This window comes from Seriola dumerili, unplaced genomic scaffold (genome assembly GCF_002260705.1).
Source record: "Seriola dumerili isolate Sdu_G_001 unplaced genomic scaffold, Sdu_1.0 BDQW01000068.1, whole genome shotgun sequence".
Classification (NCBI taxonomy): Eukaryota; Metazoa; Chordata; class Actinopteri; order Carangiformes; family Carangidae; genus Seriola; species Seriola dumerili.
The window spans coordinates 6,733,038-6,758,497 of NW_019174323.1; the positions used below are offsets into that span (position 1 = coordinate 6,733,038).

The 25,460-nt window shown below is 42.0% G+C and overlaps 2 protein-coding genes across 2 annotated transcripts in view; one reads left to right on the forward strand and one right to left on the reverse strand.

Moving 5' to 3' along the window:
- fam196a (family with sequence similarity 196 member A) overlaps window positions 1–16,387 on the forward strand; it is a 28,219-nt gene extending 11,832 nt beyond the window's left edge. The window contains exons 3-4 of the mRNA XM_022742744.1: window positions 5,584–5,655; window positions 16,204–16,387. Coding sequence (XP_022598465.1) covers window positions 5,584–5,655; window positions 16,204–16,387 — 256 coding nt within the window. The remainder of the gene's footprint in view (window positions 1–5,583; window positions 5,656–16,203) is intronic.
- The window catches only part of dock1 (dedicator of cytokinesis 1), a 176,730-nt gene that overhangs the window by 83,105 nt on the left and 68,165 nt on the right, over window positions 1–25,460 (reverse strand). The window contains exon 27 of the mRNA XM_022742743.1: window positions 23,597–23,692. Coding sequence (XP_022598464.1) covers window positions 23,597–23,692 — 96 coding nt within the window. The remainder of the gene's footprint in view (window positions 1–23,596; window positions 23,693–25,460) is intronic.

Below are 25,460 nucleotides of genomic sequence, written 5' to 3' on the forward strand. Positions count from 1 at the left end.
GAGCTGCTGAAGAGAACGTATTTAGACAAATCACCTCACTCGATTTGGGTCAAGAAGACCCGCGTACGAGACACGGCCGCTGTGAATGCAATCACGAAGACTGGGATGTGTCAGACATGTTTTTGCTAATTTGGATTGAAACTAATTTAGCCACTGAATGCATTAGCATGTGTAGTGTAGTATGTGTGTAAGATCATGCAGAATTAAATGTTGAGTATGTCTCAATATGGGAACTTAATTACTTTTGATGCTGAAAAAATGAATATCATTCTCAAATTACTGAGTGACACTTTCTTTTATTGATTAAGGAAAATACTAAACAAGACAACAATTGGTCTTATCCAGCTGCACGCTGTAATGTTTATCTAGTAAGTCCAAGGTCTTTGAAAAAGCCATGGCCTGTGAAAAAGCCATTTACTGTCCAATGGATACTGAGTATATACAAAAGGGCTGCAGATAGCATCAAGCCAGCTGAAATAGAGGATTGTCTTTCCAAAGGGATGAAGCAAACAAAATGGCCAATTTGTCGAGTGAATTGCTGGGCCTCGCCACTCAGATCCCTATCTGTTCTGACCAGCGCTGTGGCAAGGTACGGAGCGAGAAAATCCTTATAATCAACGTCATAGCGAGCTAGTTCAAACCCTGTGAGAATTACACACACATACGCGCACGCACACACCCGCTCAGACAGCTGTCAAGCTTATAAGAAAAAGCACACACAAGAACAAATTCTTCAAAGTGTATGAAAACAACTCTCAATATCAACCTGACAGAACGACAGGTTGAAACTCCCATTCAACAAGGATCGAGGAAGGAACAAATCTTACAATAGTCTGAGTTTACACCACCTAAAAAGAAAGAAAGAAGAAAAAAAAAGCCAATTATCCTCTTTCAATCTTGCACAAGGCAGACTTATTCTCCTTATCGACAAACTCATAAAAGTGTTTTGGGAGTGAAAAAGTAAGCGGACATGTGGTGCAGCATGGGAAGCCACGGCGCCATGTGTTGCAAAGCACATCTGGCTTATCAGATGTGTCTAAAGTGGCAGGCGGGGGAGGAGATCTTAGAAGAGGAGAGGAGAGGAGAGGAGAGGAGAGGAAAATCAGTGACTGCTCTTTAATGGTGCCATCTGGTCACATACATAAAGAAACAATCACAATGTGTTTCCATACATTAATTACAGACGCCTACATTTAGTTAAAAGTCAGTGAGCAGTGTAAGCCCCTTGTAATCCATCTAAGCCCAACTGAACCTCCACTTCTGTACATGAACACCGTCTTCTCTACATATTTCCAATTCCCAAAGTTGGATTTTCGAGTGAGCCAAGCAGAAATTCTAATGCTGCTTTAGTCACACTACATTAGCTTCATACTCCCCTTACATAAATGTCACTGACACAACAAATAGGATTGCCCACAGGCTATAGGTGAATTGTGAGTGCAATTACATCTGATATATAACTGCTTATGTTCTATGGCATTCATTTTTCATGGAAGGAAATGCAATGCTACATGCATTTATCACCACGCATGTGTTCATGACATGCTGCTCAGACACAAATTGAAATTCCCTGAGTAATGTGCTGAGACTGGGAAAAAACATAATCCTGCCACACAAAAAACACACACACGAACTTTAGAAAGAAAAAAGAGAAAGAAAAAATAAAAGAGTGTAATATACCATTTATCTCTGCTGAACTGAAATTAAAAACACTCCAGATCAAAAAGTCATTTCAAGTAGAGACTCTCCATAGTAATGATCCTTAAATTTCACTTTTATTTCTCCACTGTTCCCCTGATTGTAGTGACATCAGGAGGAAAACAACAAGTCTGTGGAATGGAAAAAGTGGGAGAGAGAGAAGGATGGAGATGGTCCCTGAAATAATTTTTACCACTGAATAATAAGATTTCAAAAATAAAACCTCACAAAGCTTTTGCAAATTCAGCCACTGAAGACAAACCATCACACGATAGTTGGTCAATACATGTAAAATTAAGCCAGAATCCAACAATGAACTAATGTAAACTGCTAAATCAGAATTTTCGGCTCTTCATTTCAGTCTTCACTTCAGTTTCTCACTGAAGTGTTCTGTCGTATTTATACTTGACTTCTGCTCGTCACCTTATGATACCGACTCACGGTAGCCGCTGATCTGACTTGAATACATAGCTGCTCAGAGGGTGAATTATAACCTCTTAAAACATAAACACAATGATGGCCGAAGCTATTGTCATACGACAATCACCATGTCTGTCAGAGGAGAAATAGCAGACAGTCTCTAGGTACAAAGACTTGTCCCTTTGACTTTTATAAAATATCAAGACAGTTTCTAACATAGTTACTCAAAGTAACTTTTTTTAAATTTTCTTTTTACTAATGATAGTTTCATGCCCCTCCGATAACTGGAGGTACCGCAAATGTAAATTACTGCACATCGTCTACGCAGAAAATGAGCGGGCATCCAGTCCACAAAACAACTTCCTGTTTTCTGCTCGACGGGAACAGAGACAGTTATAGAGGAAAACGTCTAGAAATCGAGCATGTGAAAGAAAGTGAGGGAGTGCGTCAAGAAGGGTGAGGCTATATCTCATTTGGTTATCATATTATTAGAAGTTTCCAGATTATATGAGAAGCCCTTAGCTCTGTTTCCCTGGAAGAAATAGGAGTTTAGAGCACAGTGACTTACTCAATGTCCCCACACAACGCGAACACACACACACACACACACACACACACACACACACACACCTCCTTGAACTACAGCCCTGCCCTGGGCATGCAACACAGTGTGAAGGGTGCAATGCAGCTCTTGACTAAACCATTGGTTGCATCCAACGGCACAAAGCTCGGGAATAATTCTGCTGTATCATCAGCCACTGTTGGCAGGCCAGATCCAATTAATCACACTCATGGGGGACTTGTTGCTAGTCTGTCTATTAACACTGTGTATGTGTGCATGTTTTTATGCCTTTGGACTCCCACCCACTCAGTGACCTTTGGGAGAGCTCACCTAGTAGCACAAAGGTGGGAGGGTGTAAAAATATACTGTTAATGGCACTTTTGGCTTCGCTCCCCCCAGGGAGGCTTTGCCGAAATTAGCTCTGCTCTCTTATTTTCTCTTATCAACTCAGTGTGACAGACGGGTGGGGAGGGACCAGAGGTGGGGGAAGAAAGATCTAGACAGCATGGGGGCGAGATATAGAGAGAATAAGGATGAGCTCTTCAAAGGATGTGATCCAGTTGCCCGTGGACCCGCTTATCGATCGACTCATCCGGGTGGAAAGTGGCTTTGTGGTTTTGTGGCTTTGACCTTCCCCGCTGCACTGTCACCCCCTCTCCAAGGGCAAGCCCCTTAATGGCAATTAACCCGAGCTGCAATCTTCCAAGTAAATTTCTTCATATCATTGCACTGATCCTCGTCTTAGATTCTGCCCATTACTTCACTCTGCTACAGCCTTAAATAACAATATTGATATTAGCACATCTAATATACCTGTCAGAGCATATAGCCCAGAAAGGAGCAGATAAGGAGCGGAAATTTATGATAGGTTTAATTTTTATTGGTGCTGCACCTTATGGGCAGTGTGACAAGAGTCCCTGAGAGAGATTTGAAAAATGTCTCTGCTCCTGCAAAGACGAAACTAAATGTGAAAGTTAACACATTAACCTCAAAGCGAAGAATCAAGGTGATTTTCATAACCATGTTCATTTTGAGAAACCTCGATTTATGACACTGACAGTTTGTGAGAGAGGGTCAGTTCACACAGGAAAGGCAAACAAATGAACCAAAAAACATTTTCTCACTTAGCTCGAGTGGTATCTAGCCGCCGTGATTTCTGCCTCATATGTAAAATTCAACAGTAACATCTCTCTGCCGAAACAGAGCCCACATTACTGTGGATAACACTGGGAACAGTTTTTCAGTGTTTACCCAGAGAAACCACAACATTGTTTCTGGAAAGTCAAGTCGCTGTTCATTCTTTTTAATGTAGTATTTCATTGCTGTGGGCACCATAATTGAAAATGCATTGACCACCGTTATAATGGGGTGAAGGCAGATATCTCAAAAACAGATATCTCAAAATCTGGGCAAATAAAACTTACTAATAATACTTCAGACATTGGAAAAGTGATCATGTTATGACAAAGTCAATGAGCAAATACTTGGGAAATGCTGTCAACAAATTAAAAACTTCTTTAATAGGAGGATGAGGATGGGTGTATTTGGTAGCTATTATGTGTGTCTCCATATAACCAACTGACTGTGAAGGAGAGTGGCTGATGAAAGATGCTACCTGGATAAGTAACAGCTACTAAAGGCCCGACATCTGCACCGGGTTTACAAGACTGTTTTCTGTTGATGCAGCAGTGCAGGTCATAACCATAAAACCCAACCAACAAAGCATTTCCATCTTGTCCGTGTCATCGGTTAAGTGAGTCCACAGTGTGTCCACTGTAATATGTCATAAATTACAAGGAGAAACACTTTAGTGTCAATCAATATGCACATTCCCACATGCTAATCCAATACGAAAGCCATTGAGCCTTTGAAGCATGTAACCTAATGGATCCATTCATGACCATAACCTGCTCTTTAGCTGCCCCTTGAGGAATAGAGATCTATAATGGGAACTAGGTTCATGCCAATATTTTATCTCAGTGACAACCAATGATTGAACAATATCAGGACACACGCAATGTAATATAAAAGGATATTGATTGGTCTGAATGTGAATTCAGTGAATCGATATCACAATGAAATTAAGACGGGCTGACTGTGTAAAGCCAAGTGGCTGCTGTCCTAAACAAAACTGTCAAATTTTATCTCCTCAGAGGACACATTTAATCTCCAAATGATTCTGTTTTTTTTCCCTCTAGGCAATAAATGGTTAGAATAAATGTTCATACTGGAGATAACTCTAACTGTATGCTTTACAATGCTGTCCTCTACAGAACGGATTCATCAACGGCTGGATTTCTCCTGTATTTCTCTCATATCAACTGGGAAAAAATAATTAAAGACTAACTGTTGGTGTTTTGACTTAAAGTCAACTTAATGATTAGTTCAAATTTATCAATAACTGCTTTGATAATAAATCAATCATTAGTCAATTTTCAAGAAAAAATGGCAAATCTTCTCTGGGTCGAGGATTTGCTGCATCTCTCAGTTTTATATTATTGAAGTTGAGCGTCTTTGTGTTTGGCATTTCTCTCGTATTTCAATATGCAATAATGAAAATAATCCTTATATGCACCCTAACTTTTTTTTCTGTAGAGTAATTGTTGTAAATGTAACAATCCTGAATCAACTCCCTGATGAAAACTACCTTTCACTGCTGCCCTGTAGCACTTTGCCTTATCTGCCCTCCAATCAGTCAACCACAGCTAATGGCCGACACAGCGCCCTTTCTGCCCTGGCTGCCGGACACGGGCCACTCATGGAGGGCAGCGTGACTCCTCATCACCCTCATTTACTTCGGTCCTACTAACGAGGGATGACAAACAAGATGAGAAAGGAAGGTGTGAGGGAGCAGCTTAACAAGTCCTATAATTACTCATTCACGACTCTTATCTCCCCCGCAGACTCTCCTATCGAACCGGACAGGACACGGCCAACTGTGACACATGCCGGAACAGCGCATGCATTATTTACAGGTTAGTGGCCATTACTCTTCAAAGACATGATGATCCAAATGTGCCCTGTTCTTTCTCCTTGAGGGGGAAAAAAAAAGGGCAGGTGGAAAAGGGTGGAGGGCAGCGGGGCAGGTGATGCAAGACTAACGTGGATGCTGTTAATGAGCACTTGGGGACGTGTGACATTTACACATCACACTCTCTTCTGAATCTATACATCTTTGTCCGACTCTCCTATTGTCACTTCACACCCCTTTCTTAACTGAAGGCGGCTCAGCAGGTGTAGCGTGAGCCAGACACAGAGACAAAAGGGCACATGCTTGAGAAGTAAGGGGGATGCATAACTGTGGAGTGAGTGAGAACAGGGCAGCGAAAGGTGAAATTAATTACCGTCCAGACATCATGAAATATTATCACTGTGTGCTGTTGCCAAGCCAACTGAGCCTCTACTATATTTTCAAATTCAGTTCAATTTATTTGACAACCAGCACAGACTCGAGTCCAGAGTCATTAGTCTACCAGGGTACATAGTTGTCTCCTTATCAAGGATGTGTGTGTAAATATTTTGCTGCCTGGTCTTCTGTGTGTGAATGTGTTTATGTATGTGACACAAATAGTCGATCAAAATTAACTGGCATCACTCCTGAAAGTGATTTGGTTTCATTAGCTTATCAAACAAAATGAATTGCTAGCTTGTTTGATGGGAATCTTTTACTTTTTGGTGATTAATTAAGTATTGGACAAATTAAAAATTAGGCCTGATGACGATTCTGGATAAAAGTCAGAATATCATCAAAGTCATTAGAATTTATCCTTGAATATCTGAAGCAAATTTCACAGCAATCCATCCAATAGCCATCGCTCTGAACTGCAAATGTGTCCCTCACAGAGGAACTAGAAGAAAGTCATTAGCATGCGTCCTCAGGTAACCATGAAGGTCTGTACAAAGTTTCTTGGCAAACCATCCAGTAGTTGTTGAGAGTCTGGACTTAAATAGTGACCTAACTGACGCCATGGCGATTCATAAACAGATGGTTTAATCGTTTAACAAAAATAGCCATTAGTTACAGCCCTAATGTGAAACCGTGTGGGGTCAGTTTAAAGTTTGCAGTCAGTGGCTCTGACCTATGACAGAGCCTCGCAGGTCCCGACACCTCTGTCAGACTTCCTCTTTGAAACACAGTGACGCTGACAGTCTGAAGGCCCCATGAGCGCTCTTTGCTCACAGCTAGAACTGCATGTCGCAGCCCTGAATGTGCAAATGTGTGTTTTACCATTTCTCTGTTTGTTGCCCAGAAAAAAAGTTTGATTTCAACAGTCAAAATAGAACAGGAGGGAGGAAAAAAAGATGAGAAAGAACAGAGATTTAAAGAGTAGATGGGTGAGAGGCGATCAATAAAACTGTTTTTAGTGGACACTGCTGTTCCACTCAGTCGGCATTTCGCCTCTGAAGAGACATTTAAATCATTTTCTATCTGCTGCTCTCAATAACTGATAGGCCTTTGGACAAACTTCAATAGGCTCCTGAAAATGAAGGAGCGGGGCACAGCTCCTGCTCCCTCTGATGTTTGAGCTGAGGAAGGTGCATCTTGTCGTAGAGGCGGAGTGTGTTTAAATCGCGGCAGGTCCACCGCGCATAGCTGCAGGCTGGACAACAGGAAAGGTGGATTTTACAATGATTCAATGTCAGCAGGATGAAGTGAGATGAGCTGGATGATTGCATGTGATGTGAAGGACAATGGAAGGGCATAAATAGCTAAGAGGCAATAGGTTAGACACAGGGTTAAAGGATGGATGAAGTAGGACAAACTGCTGAGATGGGACCTCGTCCAGTATTATAAATTAGTCAGCACCATGTTTAATGCTAACTCTGTGTGATTTGGACCCGGGGAAGAGAAGGCCCTGCTCCCTCTGGCCTACCTATCGTCCATCTACACTCTGCCTGCCTGAGTAAAAACCAACCGTGCTTACCCTACTGTGCAAGCCTCTGCAGACTCCAGAGACATTCACTAACCATCTCTCCAGATCTGCGAGCACCAGCTACAGCGTGATAACACATTTAAATTTTAAGAATATGAGCAATTCCATTCTCTGTCTCTCAAGATATTCTTGGCAGTTCAGAGTGTGCCTATACTGATCACTGGCGTGTAGGGAAAGGTGTTTCATTTATATAGCTCCATGACCTGAAATCCCGATGAGGGGTTTAAAATATGCAAAATGCAGGCTGCAATAAAAGCTATGATTAAGTGTGCCCATTTGAATATGAGCCAATTATAAGGACGTGTCAGCAAGTGGTCCAACATATCTGTCTTATCTACATTTTTCTAACCTGAAAATCCCCATGGAGAAACTGACAAAGTCACCGACAAAGTCATTTCAGACTTGTCCCCATGACTTGGTCTGCGCTGATCGTGCACACACACACACACACACACACACACGACAGCTGTCTTCAAACAGGCGCTATATTAACATCAAAACTCCACATTCGGCTTCCCTAGATCTGCCACAATCGATTGAAACGCTTCATCTGCAGGAGGAAGAGCAGAAAAACAGAAACTCAATACAAAATAAAACGCTAATTTTTGACAAACCTTACCAGCACCTGGCAGGGTTTCAAGTTGATAAAGGGCAGAAATTTTCTAAGTGAGATGTTTGAAATCTGTTAAATTGACCTGAGTTCTCCTTTAAGAGACTCGCTTGGCATGGTAAATTGTGTTGATTGGACACAGAATCAAATATAGCAGTTGTATTCACACAGGCAGGAGGATTAAATGGCAATCTAATTACTTAGATCTCCATGAAAACAACCTCTCTGGAGGTGGAGGAACACAGGATACGAAGCAGAACCATGCAGGAACACACAGTGTACGTGGGGAGAATAGCTGTCTATAATACCTATTAGGATTTTTTTTTTTTTTTTTCCTGAGCGTGTTGGTGTCTTCGTGCCAGGGCCAAACCCCTAACTCTTGTGTTTATGATGAAGCTGGTCTCGTGGCCGGAGTGGACATATGGGTCCATAAATCATTTTAACGCGGCCCGGTAAGGAGCCAGCCATGCACTCTTCAGCATAATCAATTTGTCCAAGAGTATATGGCATCATCTCAGAGCCCATCCTTAGCATAACAACAGCACCAGATCAATATGGTGCTGTAGTCTATGGGCATGGACTTCAAACAGAATACACAAGCTGTTGTAGTCTCTCGTCCTTGTCTGGTCCCGCTTTCCTCATTTTGAACTATCTTGAACTCGGTCTCTCTCTCTTTCATCCTCCCTCAACTTTCTCTCTCTATCTCGTCGTTTCTCCAGAATATGTTATCTCTCCCGAACAGCGAGCAGTGTGTGTTCAAATGAACTTGGGGATTCAATGCTTAATACAACGCGCATGACATTGAAACAGAACAGGCGAGAAAGGGATGAAAAGATTATTGCAATTCATTCCATCTTGCCAGGTGATGTAATATCTGTTACTGAGAAAGGTGGGGACGGAGGGGGAGGAACAGTCAGAGAATACAGCATGAGAGACAAACAGAGGAAGACGGCTGGATAGGAAGAACACGGAGAGACAGGACGGCGCAGAAAAGCCGTGGATTTGAAAATGTTTCCAGACCACAGGCATTGAGCCGTGATGCATCTTGACGCAGAAAACCCCATAATCTCATTTTCCTCACGCTGCATTTATGTGGGCTAATGTGCTGATCAAACAGGGAGATAGATTTAAGTAGTTGTGATTAAGGAAGTCGATTGTGGACGCCCCCACCACCGGGTACTATTGTTCACAATGGACTACAGCTATTTCCCCATTGGTTTACTTTTGTCACTGGCTTGAATTTAACTCACTGGGAACAGCAGCTGATCATTAAACCTACCTATCAGATGGTAAAATATTCTTTAAATAACACTGTGCAGCGCAAATAGATAATAAAAAAAATCAACAAGGGAATGGGTATTTAAGAAGAGGAAAAAATCTCCAATATATTGTGCAAGGCTATGAAAATCAATTAAGCGTTGCTAAAGGCTGAAGAGCTGATTACATTATAACATATGGAAATTACTGAGCAGCAAGACTGTCCTACTGCACGACTCTGCTGGGGGATGATATCTCTTTTTTTTTGTGCGAGCATAATGATGTTTTCCAACATGGTGGCAAGCTAGTTACCATAGCTACAAGAGTGATCCTTGGGTAGGACAGATTTTGTGAAGGGACAGTGAGGACAGTCAGGAAGAGCACATTCACACCCGCCGAAGATAAGGAAACAAAGACGGAGGCAGGGTGAGAATGTGAAACAGGAAGACAGACAGAGAGAGAGAGAGAGAGAGAGAGAGAGAGAGAGAGAGAGAGAGAGGACGAAGGAGACAGGGAGCGATGAAGACTCACAGAAGTTTATAGTGGGGTAAAGGGCAGGTGAGAGGTGTGTATTGCAATGAATACTTTGAAGTAAGAGGTCAGGCGTGGCACGGGGAATGGACAAGTTTCTTTTCTTGTACGTACACTTTTTTTGGAGAGCAGGAACATGACAGGAAAAGGAGTGGGAGTGAGTGAGAGAGAGACATAGCGAGACTGAGAACAAGTGGGTGAGAGAGGTTAAAGACTGACAAGGTCCAAAGTGCCTTCTTCAATTTGTTCCGATCCAACAACCCACTCAGGGGAGTGGCAGCGAGGGGACAGGAAAATGCCAACAACGCTTCACTTTTTCACTTTCACCAAAAAAAAAAATAAATAAATAAATAAAAAATCAAAAAATCAAAATATGGAGTGACACAGCAGCAGGGCCCGTGACAGTTTCATAAGGAGATGCTGATAACTGGGCCGGGTAGAGACTAATAAATCTTTCATTAAAAGGCCTTTTGAGTACGTTTCAAAGATGAGATGATTATCTTTTCACTCGCCGTTTTTTTCTTCTTTTTTTTTTTTCTAAAATGAAGTTATGCAGATTTTTTTTTTTTTTTTTCCAGTGACATTTAAGTTTTCCTTTCTTTGCTGTTCCCTACCCACAGGCCAGTTCACCTCTACTTTGTCTCACCTCTCCTGGGTAGCAAATTAAATTCAGGAGCAGATTCAGCTTCAAAGTAACACTGGCTAAGATCAACAGCTAACAGGATGTTGTGTTCAGAGCATCATGAATCTATAGGTTGTTCAATTATGCATGCTGGAAATCTGGAGAGAGTGTGTGTAAAGATGTAGTCTGACTACAATACAGCTATACAGCTTTATTAAGCCTGGAAAAAACACAGTGAGAAATAATAATGAGAGGTAATAATAAATAAAGATTTACAGCATTATTTGACATCACATACATGATATCAAGTGGGACAAGTGGTGTAAACTGTGCATAAACGTGTGTCATGTGAGGAATGTAAACACATTGAATAAAGGATTTACTTCATCCAGAAACAGGCGTGAGCTCAGATGTTAAGAGTGAACTTTTATCTTTTGGAAATCATGTCGTGACATTTATGTTTGACTCGACAGTGAAGCGTGAAATCTGACAGGAGACATGGCAGAGAGGGAGGGATTGACATGCAACAATGGTCTGAGGGGGGGGGATTCAAACTCCAAATGTTCACACTGTTGTTTGATCCACGAATTCCAGGCTCTCACAGGTTAATCCCCTGCCGAGGTCTACTCAAGATCTGGATCTACAGCTGAAGTCTATCACCGCAACAGAACTGTACCAGATGCATCATATACAGAGACTGTCCTCATCGGAAAACACTTCAAATATCACATGTTCATGTTTTCTTGACAAGCTAAATCAAGCAACCTCTTGCAGTTGTGCGGCTAATGACTGTCCTCCCTCGATAGAAGAGGTGGAAGAACACTGATGTTGTTGTACTGTCACAAAAATAGTCGGAGAGGTGTGACTGAAACAGCTTTCAGTGTTGGTTTCTCTTGATATTTCTTTAGCCTTAAATCAGTAGTCCTGGGGAGCACTAATGCACATGTGGAAGAAAGTTGTACAAAGCTTTTTGTGGCTCCAGAGGGAGCCGTGCAAAGCAGGTTACATTTCCACAAGTGATGTCACTTGAGGCAGCGTTGGGACTGAAGACTGAAGAGTTTGAAATTGATGGTGCAGGGTTAGAAAGAAGTGGGTTCACCAGACCTTGTTTGATCTCTGCCAGATTTGCTGCATTGATTTTTTTTTTTTTTTTTTTTTTTTACTGTCCATTGTGAGTGCAACAATGTTACATTGGTGCAATGCTAAATCGGTTTCACATGAGAAGGACAAGTGGCCATATTCAGACGGCATTGACTGTAGTCATTACTATGTTTACACTACCGATTCAGCATGGTGGACATAAAGCTGTGCTCTGTATTTGGTCACCTTTATATGATACTTGATACAATACTTTCAAGTATCTCTGACATTAAGAAGAGGCAAATTTAAGGTTGCGAGGAACACAAGTACACATCAATATCTCCTGCAAGCTAGATCAGTATGTGATAGGTAAATTAGAGAGAGATAATCCTAAAAGAATAAAAGGAAATGTATAGTAAACCTATAGTTATTGGAGAAACTCAGGCATTAACCCAAAGGCAAGAGCTGAATGAGGCAAAGACTGCAGCACAAGTACTGTCAATTTAACTGCACTGATAATGTTTACTATACTCTCAGAGCATAAATTGAAAATAGGTCTAATGAGTGTAGCAATAAAAATAATAGGTTTTTTAATCTGGTTAAATGGCTGTGTGTCCAAGCAGGACAATAACCTGTGACAATCGATGCACAGCAACAACAGTCTCTGCAGCATTAGAGGCTTACAGTGAAGAGCAGGGAAAATCCTATCACTGCTATCGTTTATCTGTGTGTGTGTGTGTGTGTGTGTATCACATCCGACACAAAATGACACAGTAACTACACTACAGCTCCAAAGTCACAAAAAATGGTAAAGAGATATGTCTGCTTGCACAGTGTTAATTGACTTTTTTTTCCTTTTTTTGGGGGGGGGGGGTATTTATTACAAAAGATGAAAAAGACACAATGAAATAATCAGCATACTGCTTCACCAATGACACCACCACACATTCATTACACTCAGTCATTGATCACAGGATTCTTTGATGCTGCCTTACTACACTTATTAGAGCCGCAAGTTCCTGTTAATTTTGCAGCCCATGAATTATGTTTAATATGCAAGCTTGAGTTGGACTTCCGAGGACATCATGATCTTATTATACAGCATCAGCCTGAGGGCTGTGTTCGCACTTGTACGTCAGCTGTCCCCTGAGGCCTGACCAAAGGAAAAACCAAAAAATAAATAAATTCTAAAACTGGTAGCAGAATGTTTTCATAGAATAGAAAATCAAATCAACAGTAACAAAAAGGAATCAGTAAGTGTAAGAGTAAAATGATAATAAAAATCCAAAACTGACTGGATTAAACAGGCAGGATAAATTATACGAGATCAGGTAAAAGCATGTTTATAACAGAAGGTTTCTCAAGGGAATTTAAAAATGGTTTAGGCAGAAATGTTTAAATTCCAAATCTGGCCGGCACGGCTCAACCATCCTTCAAAATAAGGCGGATTTTCAGGAAATGAGAGACGATTATGGGTCATATTCCTGGGACTAGGGAGGCTCCAACTGTAGTCTGCAGCTAATTCATTTGTGATAAGTGAAATCTTAAAATCAATTCTAAATTCAATTGGAAGCCAGTGCAGGCTGGAAAAAAAAAACGAGTAATATGGTCTCTTTTCCTGGCACCTGCTAAAAATTCTGGCTGCTGAACATTCGACCAGATTTATGCCAGAAAGACTTTGAGTGGTTTGAGTAAAGAGAGCTGCAGGAGTCGAGGTAAAATGACATTAAGGCATGAATTATTGTACCTTTTTTCTCAGTCTTCAAAGCAGATATTTCATTTTGGAGAATTCACTGAGTCGAACAAGACACCTCAGGACAAATCGCTTAGCCCGTGCATTAAAGACATTTCGTGTGCAGGGCTTAACATTTGGTTCAAGGCCGCCAGGTTTTTTCCAAAGTTTAGCACTGACTTAGGGCAAACCAAACAAAAGACATGATTCATTGTTTCCTTTTAGATGGAGCCCATTTCGGGTTCACAAATATTGTTCACAAATGAAGATTTTGGAGTCGTCTGTAGTGTTAAGTATCATATCTATTCGTCTATTTGATTGAGCTACATGATCGGCACCACATGACTCCTCCCTGTCACGCAGCCCAGATGTTTCCTTCAAGTTGTTTCGAGTTCATTTACAACGCAACAAACGGGTTGGGAGTAAACTCATCCCGACTCACAGTATATATACTTGTACACACATGCAGCTGTCTCCACATGCAGACAAACATGCGCGCACACACACACACAAAACCTCTGACTGACTTTGCACAAATTGAAGTGGATTTAAACCAGTGTAATTAACAGCCAGTGATTTATTGTTAATAGCTGCAGCGTTCTTGGCTCCATTTAAAGGCCTGAGTCAAACAAATGCAAAGTGCTGAGTGTCTGGTTCAGCACCCAACGTTCACTTGACTCCCTTTCAGACACCCACTTTTACATCTGTTTTGTTCTAATCAATGCCAATGCCATCAACGTACCTAATAAAAACTGTCGAGTTTTACTGCGACACCTCATTCGAGACTGTCCTCCTCCAGCTCCTGGAAATGATTTTTTGGCTGTGCTTTGAGATGCAACAGACAGAATAATCTGCATCTACAGCTCACCTGGCATACTAATCATGATCAACATCCAGTAGTTTGTAATGGGATTCTATTCAATGTAGATTTTAAAAGAAGTAGTCCCCCTTTATATATCTCTCAAAAAAAGATGTCTTAGTGTTGCAACAGGCGATCATTACAGATGCCTGGTATTTCAATCAGTGCAGGCAGCCGACCGCCCTGCTCACCTTGACACCGCATAATCTCTCACAGTGGTAAACGGCAGCGCGCAACCAGACAAACCGCAGTATTCATGAGGTGGATCCTGTTGCCATTATGTAAGTGTGTCTGTCAGAGTCCCCCCCCCCCACACACACACACACACGCACACAAACCCACCCGCACACACCCAACTCAGGCTGGTGGCTGGAGGAGGCTTTAGCAGATTAAAGTCCCCCTACACTTAACCACAGTTGAGGCTGTAATCTGAGTTTCTCTCAGCAGTACCTAGTAGTCAGATGTGCGCGGGCGTGGGATTACAATGATGGCTGGTCCAGATAAATCCCCTAGCACCCTGGGGAAACGTGGAGTACACCGAGAAGGAAAAGACTCTCTGTGCGTGTGTGTGTGTGTGTGTATATGTATGTGTGTGTGTGATTGCACACCAACCCATGGGGTCTCAAAAATTGAGGTTCCCATGGTTACAGACTGCTTTTTGACGGTTAAGACTTGGCTTTAGGGTTCAGATTAGGCATTTAGTTGTGATGGTTACAGTTAGGTTAAGGAGCTAGGGAATGCATCCCGTCAATGAGTGTCCCTCAAGAGGGTAATGAAACAAGCTTGTGTGTGTGTGTCTGTACAAAATTCCCACAAATGTAATGATTCTGCATTCCAGTTACCTTTTGCTGATGTTGTAATATTGTGCAGGGATCAAAGCATCATGATATAAACTAAAATCCTCGGGCTCACATCAATACCCGGGCTCTGATCTCAGTTTTAGCAAAGCAAATGATCTTTGGTTCAACACCTCCTCCAGTGACCGAGCGCTCTTCACTGGGCTAATGGGCTTCCCTCTCGCTTTATGAATCACAATAATAATGCAAATAAGAAAAACGACAGCAGCGACAGTGGCCAATGTGGGCAGCCAGATGCGATCAAAGACAAGTCTAAAGTAGGAGATTTTTACTGGGAAATAAGGATGAAGTAAGCAGAAAATCTAGGTCACTTTGCCAGGCTGAGCAGTGCTTTGACAGATGCCTGTGTTGGGGTCAAGTGAGCACTGGCCACAACGTGGAAACTTAATATGGTTAGAGGGGAAATGTGGCAGTCAAAACATGTCAAGATTAAAAGAAGCGTGAAGCGGGAAAAGAAACCTGAGTGTTTTCAGTGTCGATGAATGGAGAATATACATGGTAAAATGCATCAAATAAAAACCAGTACTCAAGTAATGGTCAAGTTTGCGGCCTATTCAAAGTAAAAGCTACTTCAGAATAAAACCCAGGTAAAAAAAATTATAAGAGGGGGGGAAAAAAAAAAAAGAGTTATATGACTTAGTCAAAACAATAACAGTCATTCTACACCCACCATTCCACTGTTGTGTATATAAGAAAAAATATGGCTATAACTCACTGATTCATTCATTCTGATCAATTCTGCATATGTTTCACAATAAAAGTCTTCCTGAAAATTGCATGGATTACCATTTGCTTGGTGGCTTTAATGTCATTTATATGCAAATAGTACATTAACAGCAACAAGCAGCAACAGCACATTAACAAAAGCAGAAGAAAAGTGTGAGAACAGGGAGGTTTTATATTAAAATAAAATGAATTATATGATGATGTATGGTATTTAGCCTGTATCATAATAACACGTGGATATGGTGGTGTTAATACCTGCATGCAGCAGTTAGATAGTGTTTGAACTGATTTTCTGTCTTTGTTTCTTTGAGGCAGTGTGGAGCTGGACTTCAAGCAGCAGGAGGACAAGCTGCAGCCGCTGATGAAGAGGCTTTGCCCTACGGAGGATGCTCATTTCGCCCCCCTGCCTTACCCCCAGGAGGCCTTCACCTCCACCCCAAAACGCAAGTCCAAAGCTGACTCCAAGAAGCATGCTCGCTGGAAACTTTGGTTCCTGTGAACACCGATGTTACCGATACACGGGATTTATGTGTCCGTCTGGTCGTCCATGTTTGTTTGGTTTATCCATCGTCTTCTGTTTTACCACTCCTTGGCTTTTTGTAAACCTAGTGACCAGTATTAATGGAGAGCTCCACAACTGGATACTGAACCCCTTTCTCAGAGACGACAGGATGTGTAACGGGACACAAGTGTGGATTCCATGGAAAAATTCAAAACTGTCACGCTTACCAAAAATGGATTCAGTTATTTTGAACTACTTTCTTCAAACAGGGTGTGAAATTACACCAGGGCAACATATTTGGAGATCAGCAAGGTGAGAAGACGAATTTGATTTCCCTCTGTCTATTTGCATATATTTTTCTAGCTGACGTCCACGGGGTCCCTATTCTATGATACCGGTTCAGTGACCGTCACATTTCTATTCACCAGTTGGGACTTTGTCTTTCTTCCCAGCCTCCAGGAGAGGCTGCCAGTTCAACCACAATGTTCTGAGGTCTACATCAACAGCATAAGCACAATTAACACTGTTCAGGATACATTTTCTCCAGAATAATTAAAAATGAACTATTTTGAGTATTAACTCACACATGTAGATCACCTACTAACTATGACAGATTGAAGACTTTCATAATATCTAAAGAAGAGACCTAAAGGACAAAGAGGTCAGAGATGTTTATTGGAGTTCTATGATCAACTTTCTATCCATCGCTAAAATGTCTCCTCGAATCACCTGACTTTGAAGTAAAGAATGAATAAATAACACTTATTTTCTTAATAACGTTTGCAAAGTTAGACGTCAATGTACTTTTTTCTATATAAATATATATCTATATACATTCACTCTAAGGTTTAGTGGAATATATTTATTTGAGCTGCGGTGAAGGGGGCTGTGCATTTCAAAAAATTACAGTGCATAGGAAGTGAAAAAAGGTTCTGATTCTTAATTCCCTTTCATACATCAAACTTAGTTCTTACTAACTTCACAGTGCATATGGTCAATGAAACCCAATACCATAAAGAAGAGAGGGAATCCATACAGTCAGACTTCATTACTGTAAAACTATAGAGTTCTGGCTCGACACACAGAAAAAAAAAAAAAAAAAAAAAAAAAAAAAAAAGATTCCTTATTGTTCCAGTCACGAAACCAGTCAGCATAATAAATAATGTTGGTACTTAGCACATGTGAGGGGTAAAAGATGATAGCTGTGATTGTATTGCTTCAGTATCCTGCATCAGCTACTACGATAGCTACTGAAACCAAGCCAGAGGGACTGAATGTGCCACTTCTGATCACAACCAGGGCTTCTACAGTGCAGGGTGGCAGGCGTGTAAGCCTTGCATGCTTTTTACAACCTTCAGATTTTGCAGGATATTTTCTAGCTTTTCAAGAAACACTTTTTAAAGAGAATGACAAAAAGTTTTTTCTCTTCTCCCCCCCCCCCCTTTTTTTTTTTAAACTCCTAGCACCTGCTCATTGCTTCCCATCTATTTGACTGTAAAGTAAAAACTCATGTAGTAACTCCATACAGGGTTCAAAGACTATGTACAGACAAAGTAATATTTGCATTAATATAAATAAATATATATTGTATAGCATAAAATAGGGCTAAAAAACCATTTTAATGAGTGGGAGAGCAGCCAATACCTGAGAGAAAACAATATTAAGTTAACAGCGCCTGCAGGAGCATAAAACCGAAGTCACTCTCAAAGCCAAAAGCACTGCCCAAAAAGACAGGAAAAGTGGCCAAAGTGGTTTCAAGGGCATAAAAGAAATCTTTATCTACTGTCACAACAATACCTGGCAAACTACTAGACTACTATCACTGGTTTGACCCTCACAAGCTCCAACATGCTGCTTTCTGTTGGCTACATGTGATTCACACCTCCACTCTTGTACATGCCAGGTCCGGTTTCTTTCAGTAGTTATACTGTAGCATCAAGAGAGAACTAGATGTTTATCTGTACCTTAAAAGAAGTGCAATTGATTTATTATGTACAATACTGTGTATTTTATACTGTTTTTTTTAAAAAAGAAAAAAAATAAAGATATTTAATATGCAAAATATGAAAAATAAAAAATGACATCTACAGAGCTCTCAAAGTATGATGTAGACTGAGTATCATTTGCAGAGCTGTTGCAGTTACTTTCATCAGGCAAAGATCGATTAAAGGGTCGGTTCCCCCAGAATACAAAAACATATCTTATCTCACTTATCTGTAATGGTAAAGTTGGATGAGTAATTAGCAGATAGTTTAGATTTTAATCACCCAGGTATGTGTGGTATTTCTAGAGAGATTTTGCCGAAAAATACTGATGTTGCTTTTGGTGAATTTAAATGTCATTGTTTTCATGGCTGAGAGCACCAGAAAACAAAAATTTCCTTCTCCTGCACTCTATTGCTTTCGCAACCAAAAATCACAAAGACAGATATCTAAAAACGCAGGCCAAAAAAAAAAAAAAAAAAAAAAAAAAACACTATCTGCATGTCTATCTGCTAGGAGTAAGTGAGGGAATATGTCTTCTGTAATTTGGGTGAACCTATCTAACTTAAGATTTCACTTAGGGCACATGGTTTGAAAATTCTGTATGTAAAACAATCAACTCCACAAATTTATGTGATGAAAAGCCGGAGATAAAGTTGAAAATACATATAAAATCAGCCCTGCATCTCTTTGATGTGGTAGAGTGGCAGAACACGAGAGCAGAATACAACCGAGGGATAAGCAGCAAAAAGGGCTCCTGGTGCACAGAGTCAACCTGCCTTAGAACCTGCTTCTGATGCAAAGCTTACACTCACAGCACAGTTCTTGCCCTTACCATTCTTACTTTAATGCTGTCTGGGGACTGCTGGGCATGTCCGTGTGTTGGTGTGTGTAAATGCACCTGCCTAATGTTTGCGCGCACCATCGATGAGATGACACCATGAGGTTAACCGTGGACAAAGCTCTGAGTAAAAGCCCCAGAGATGCAGAGTCACCCCCGCACAGACGCATGAAGCTCCAGGAACCAGTGCTGCTCGAGGCTGCCCCCCCCCCCCCATAGCAGGGCCACCTCCACAGGGCTTTCCACCGCTGGATGTTTACAGCACACTACTGAGGGTACAAACAAGATGCCCAGCGCTTACTGCAGTCCACTGTGGTTTGAAGGTGATGAGCATCAACATGCGAGCCCTGGTCGTTGTCACGCTGTGTTGACAGCGAGCACGCGTCTGACACGAGCTTGTCGCAGGGTCAATAAACCCGAGAGGACACTTGGTCAAAGTTTCGGCGGGGGAGAGGAGAGAGGAGAGGAGAAGTGCATGAATTGAGTGATAAGTGCACGTTTGAGGCATTATGATGCAGTGCCATATCTCACTATGCTTCTTTTCTGTAAGAGCTCTGCAGCAGTCTGGCCAGCAGGAGAGAGAGAGAGAGAGAGAGAGAGAGAGAGAGAGAGAGAGAGGGAGAACACAGAAAGCAAGTGGCAAGGATACACTAACAGACATATTTGAACAGAAATATATAAAGACAGGTAAAGATGGTGAGTGATACAGAGGGATAAAAGAGAGGATTCTGATCTGATGACATGTCATTGAGACGGCTGTGTTGCAATGTGCTGTGTTCGGTCAGTGAGTGCATGCAGCAAAGGAAAAAACGCTCTAGCCGCTATAGTTGGTCAGCCCTATACTGTCAATCAATAGCACAGAGTCCTTCCACTGCAGCTTTCCACTCCATTCCTTCTGCACACTGCAGGAATATCAGCAGGATGACAGTGAAGGACTACAGTCACATATGACCACAGCCTCTTGTCGATTTCGACGGCAAAACTACAGCTATGAAAAGTTCAATGGATCATTTAGTCAACATTAAGGTAAAGCTAGCAATCTGGTCTGTTAGGCTTTATCTTAATATTAATTCTGACATTTAGGTGTTTGCTGGTGATATATTACTTAATATGCAAAGGTCAGTGTGGCAAACATAACAGAGTAAGAAAAATGTAATGGTTTGTTTCATTGCTTTGGTTGGATTTTTGCAGCTGCGGCTCCCTATCCATGTTTATCTGCAGGGCTAATTCAAGGACATAAAAGGTAGAAGTTGGCAAATTTCAGCAGGGACAGCCAAAATGTTTCTGCTACTCTCCCAACATAAATGTATTCACAAGGACTCATCTCAACCTGCGTGAGGGTGGACATGAATATAAATATACAGCCCCGCTGGGATGTCCAACGACGCAATTGTGTGGCAATGCTGTGTCGAAGTCGCTAACAGGCGTAGCACTGCGGTGACAACATACAACAAAAACTGACGCCCCCGAGCAGTCACTGTGATCATTCTCATCAACATTCAGTGTCCAGCACCACCAGGAGAGAGGAAAAAAGGGGAAAAAGAGAGGAGGGAGAGCATCAGAGAGAGCGAGAGAGCGAGAGAGCGAGAGAGAGAGAGACAGAGAGAGAGAGAGAGACGGGAGGCAGAGTAGAACGTTAATGCATAAATCTAAATGTAAGAGGCTGCCACTCAGAAGAACAAGGTCGGTGGTTGGCTGCGGTGATGTGCGAGGAGCGGCGCGCAATCTGCCTGCAGAGTAAGCAGCAGTACCCAGAGGCGGCAACAACAGCCCTCTGATTAGAGAGCTACGGCTCTTCCAGCAGCACTAACTGGGTCTCATGGCTGTTAAAAATTAACACCAACCTTATTGATCATTAAATAATGATTTGGGGACCGGCTTCAAATGCAGCTTCTGTCTCAAGTGCTATAATATGTATAGTGTTTGAGTAAAAAGAGCCACGAGCGCTTTCAAAAGCACAAGGCTTTGATGTGACCTCTAACTCCCACTGTGTAAAAGGACACTGCACAATGATGCTAAATATTATGCAGGTACTTAGAAATGTCAAGGCAATCGAGTACAGTGGCTGCCTAGCTATAGCGACAGTGGCTGACAAAAGGCAGGGACATAAAAGCAAGCTGTATATAGGAGGTGAAGTAAGACAAAGGGCAGCAGCACATGTGTATTACGTAGATAGTTTCAATAAGGGCCGCAGGAGGTTATAGGTAGAGCAGTTTCATTAACCAGAAAGGTGGCTGCTCTGCTTTAGTGCCATTCAGCAGCCACCGCTGGAAGCAGGGAACACCATTTCAACTACACCGGGGTGGGGGGGTGAAATGGATGCACTTAGTATAATACGACAGAGAGGAGACCTGTGTGTGCTGCCTTCATGGTTGTTGATAGCCTTTTAGACAAAGTGGTAGGCAAGTTCCATATCTGAAACACACGAAGAAAAGAAACCCTGCAGTGAAAAATAACAGGGGGGGTGGCAGGAGTGGAAGGCCAGCCGCAAAGGCAGCTGCTCCAAGTTCTGACAATCTATCAGCGTACAACCTCTGTTCCAAATCCGTCTTTCCAAACCCTCTGGGCACGAGCCAGGCTGGACGATGCAGAGTTTGTATAACTGGCAATAACAATGATTGGAGTCCTAGTCCCTCCTGGAAGAGCACTGGGAGGAAATTTTTACATTACGTAGTGTGATGAACACTGGCGATCTATTGCAAAACAGAGGGTTTCCCCTCATCTACGTGACAAGCTTGGTGCATAGCTGGAATACCTTCAGACAGAGGGGAGAGACAGAGCAGCTACAGAATCTCTGCAATCCAAAATCCCTTCACTGCAACTAAGCAGGAAAGGAAGCATGTGAGAGGGAAAGAGAACGAAGAGGAGAGTAAGAGAGGACACAGGGGACAGAGGATGAGCGCTGCGAAAGTATTATGGCACTATGACATAAAGCGCACACACTCACAAACACAAACACAAGATGATTAGTGTGTGATAACTCTGCGTACTGTTGGCTTTATTAAATCACCCTCTGCTAGTGTGGCTCAGTGACTGGTAATACAAGCAGATAAGCTTCCATTTAAACAGGTGATGCCGTTTCCTGCTGTTCCCCAGATGGAGAGGGTGCTGTGCTCACAGACACACACACACACAGACACACACACACACACAGACACACACACAGACACACACAGACACACTTCTTGCACTATCTCCGCGGGAAACACTCATTGACATAATGCATTCTCTAGACCCTTACCCTAACCTCATCCATCACAACTGAACACCTAGCACCAACCCTTACACCTAAATTTTTGTCCCCACAGTGAGTCCCCATTAATGTGTATTCAGGTTGAAATCCCCACCAGGATACAAAAACAAGCCCACTCTCACGCACACACAAATACAATAAATAACCCGCGACAGGAGCAGAACGGATGCTATGCCAACCAGTCACAGTGTCAATATCATCAGTCAGTATCGTACGCCTCTCCATTTTCCTACACATACTTGAAATTCAGAGAAACCGTCTCTCTCATCACTTATCTGAATTTAAGTGGGCTGTAAAAGTACCTTTAAGTGCCCTCAGAGGAATCTCCTTCATCATAAAAACCTTATGTAAAATCTACATACCACTTTGGGAAAGTGGTCTCAGACTTTTTGGACCGTACTGTATGTTCATCGCCCAAGTCTCACTTTCAAAGTCCCATCACAAACTACATGCAGCTCTAATGAATACAGACGGCGACAGGATCCAATAGAGAAGTCAGAGTCGACGTCGAGGCGACTCTTTGGACTCATGAAAATGGATGAAGGCTTTGCCACGCACATCAGGCAGACAGCGTACTTATACGATGACTGATAAGTGCATTAATTGCTACCGAGCTCTAGTGGAGAGTGTGATTGGGAGAAGGGTGCTCACAGCCGTGGAGGGGAGATACAGAGATTAGACTATAGCAGAAATGTTCTGGTATGTGAGGGATCAGACACACAAACACAAACAAGTAAACTCACAAACTTAAAAAAAAATAAATAAATTAAAAAAAAATCATGAAACAGCAAAAGCAAAACACACACAGGCTGGCACAGGAACAACTGGCTGGAGAAAGATATGAGCAGATCAAAGCCACTGTGAGATTCAGATTGTGTGAAAAGTTTTTTTTTTTTTGCCAAGGTAGACTTTACCTTTAATGATTGCTTTAGAAATAGAGCTGGGGTTGCAGTGGGCCTGTGGGAGTTAAGCTCGTCGTGGTGCATAGGCCTCTAAATAATTGGAGTGTGCATGCATGTGTGTGTGTGTGTGTATGTGTGTGTACAGTACAAGTATGTATGCGGTTGACAACTGGAAAAGGTTAGTTGTAGGTGTGTGGCGAATAGTTACAGAGAATCAGACCGACTTACGATGTGAGGGGAATCACGGCCCATGGAGATGACTGTCCTGTTAACTGTCCTGAGCAGCTTCTCCATGATGATCTGCACGTGCCACTGGGTTGGACCCTGCAAAATATACAGAGATAAATACACATATCAACGTGGGACACAATGACATGATGAGCATGTCAAAGAAAAGAAAAATCCACCTGTGAAAACTTGTTTACTGTGATTTTTGGTGCATTCCAGGACATACTTGGTGATGAAATGTTGCTGTTCTACTTTTTAGTGTATCCATATATATATATATATATATATCTGACAGTGCAGATATTATTTACAAGAGTCATACTGCGGATAAGGTTGCATAGAAGGAAAAAGAAGAGAATGATATTTTACATTACAGAGTCTGTGCTACTGAGGATACTTCTAATTGGGGGGGAGGGGCTCCTTGGTCCATGGCACAACTTTGCACCAAATTTTATTGAAACATCTTCACAAGCTTTTGGGGTATCCTACAAACTGAAAACACCATGTAATAAAAAAAAACCAAAAAAAAACAAAACAGGGTCTTTATCAACAGGTATGAAAATATTAATACTGCCTCTTCACAAACTTGAAAGTCTGAAAATATATATAGAGAACATATTGTGCTAAGAGACCCGACAAATACGACTGGTGCAGCCAAGATGATTTATACTTTATACAAATCTTGGCTTTTAGAAGGGAAAACACCCACTGGGTAGCTGCACCGTTGTCATAAGTGGGACTATTTTCCTTGGAGTTGCTTATTAGTTTGAGTGAGCAGAGAGCTGTTTCGCACTGTCTCTACCTGTCAATGGGGGGAATCTTCCAAGCAGGCCGAACTCTTGCGGTGTCAACCTAAACTTTCAATAATTTACACAGCTCTTTGTGCGGTTGAAGATCTCATTCGCCCGCGTCTGTGCACATACACAGACACAAACATTCCCACAATCACACAGAGAAGCGCTGGGGGGTATAAACAATCTGAGGAGGGAGTTTCTGATACTGCCTTCTAGCGCAGCAAGGGTGACGCACATCTTTGATGAAAACCCACATGATTCCCAGAATGTTTTTTTTCAGCGAAAAATACACGTCTGTGTTAAGTGTCTACACAAACCCAGTGCACCAAGAAAAACTCCTGATTTTATTTGTTTGAATCAAGCTATTTAAGAGGGGAGGTATACAATGAGATCCTTATTCCCAACAAGATATAAGCTGTTTGATAACTTAGAAATGCCAGTGGACAGAAGTATCCACACTGGTTTCCTTTCTCTCGTTTTTCTTGTCCTTATCGACATGCACATTTAAGTCTAAGGAAGTGTGTAGTGTGGGTCAGATAAGAAACAGAGAGCGAGGCAGTGAGAGGAAGCGGCAACACGAGACAGAGAGACAAGGAGTTTTAAAGTCAGAGCAAGTGGGAGAGGTGGATAATCCCTCGCAGAGTGGAGTGTGGGAGGCGAGGCCGTGGTGATCAATGGCGGAGGGAGTCTGAGAGGGCCTGAGGGAGGACATCAGGAGTCAGGGCATGGAAGAGGATGAAATACATTTGTGAAGCAACTGAGTGTGTGTGTGTGTATGTGTGTGTGTGTGTGTGTGTGTGTGAGGTCTGCAGCTGATGCCTGAGTATGATGGATGTGGACTCCAGTGAAAAATTCATCTCAGTGCTAAAACGAGTAGCTGATGATCGACACAAATAATTTTGATAGTTAATTAACTTTTTCAGTCATTTATCAGTGGGAAAATGCTAAACACTCACTGTTTTCGGCTTCTCGGGTTTGTGTAAATTGAATATTTTGGGTTTTGGATTGTTGGTCAAACAAACAAGAAGTTTAAGGAAGACACCTTGGGATCTGTGGACTAGTCTTGAGCA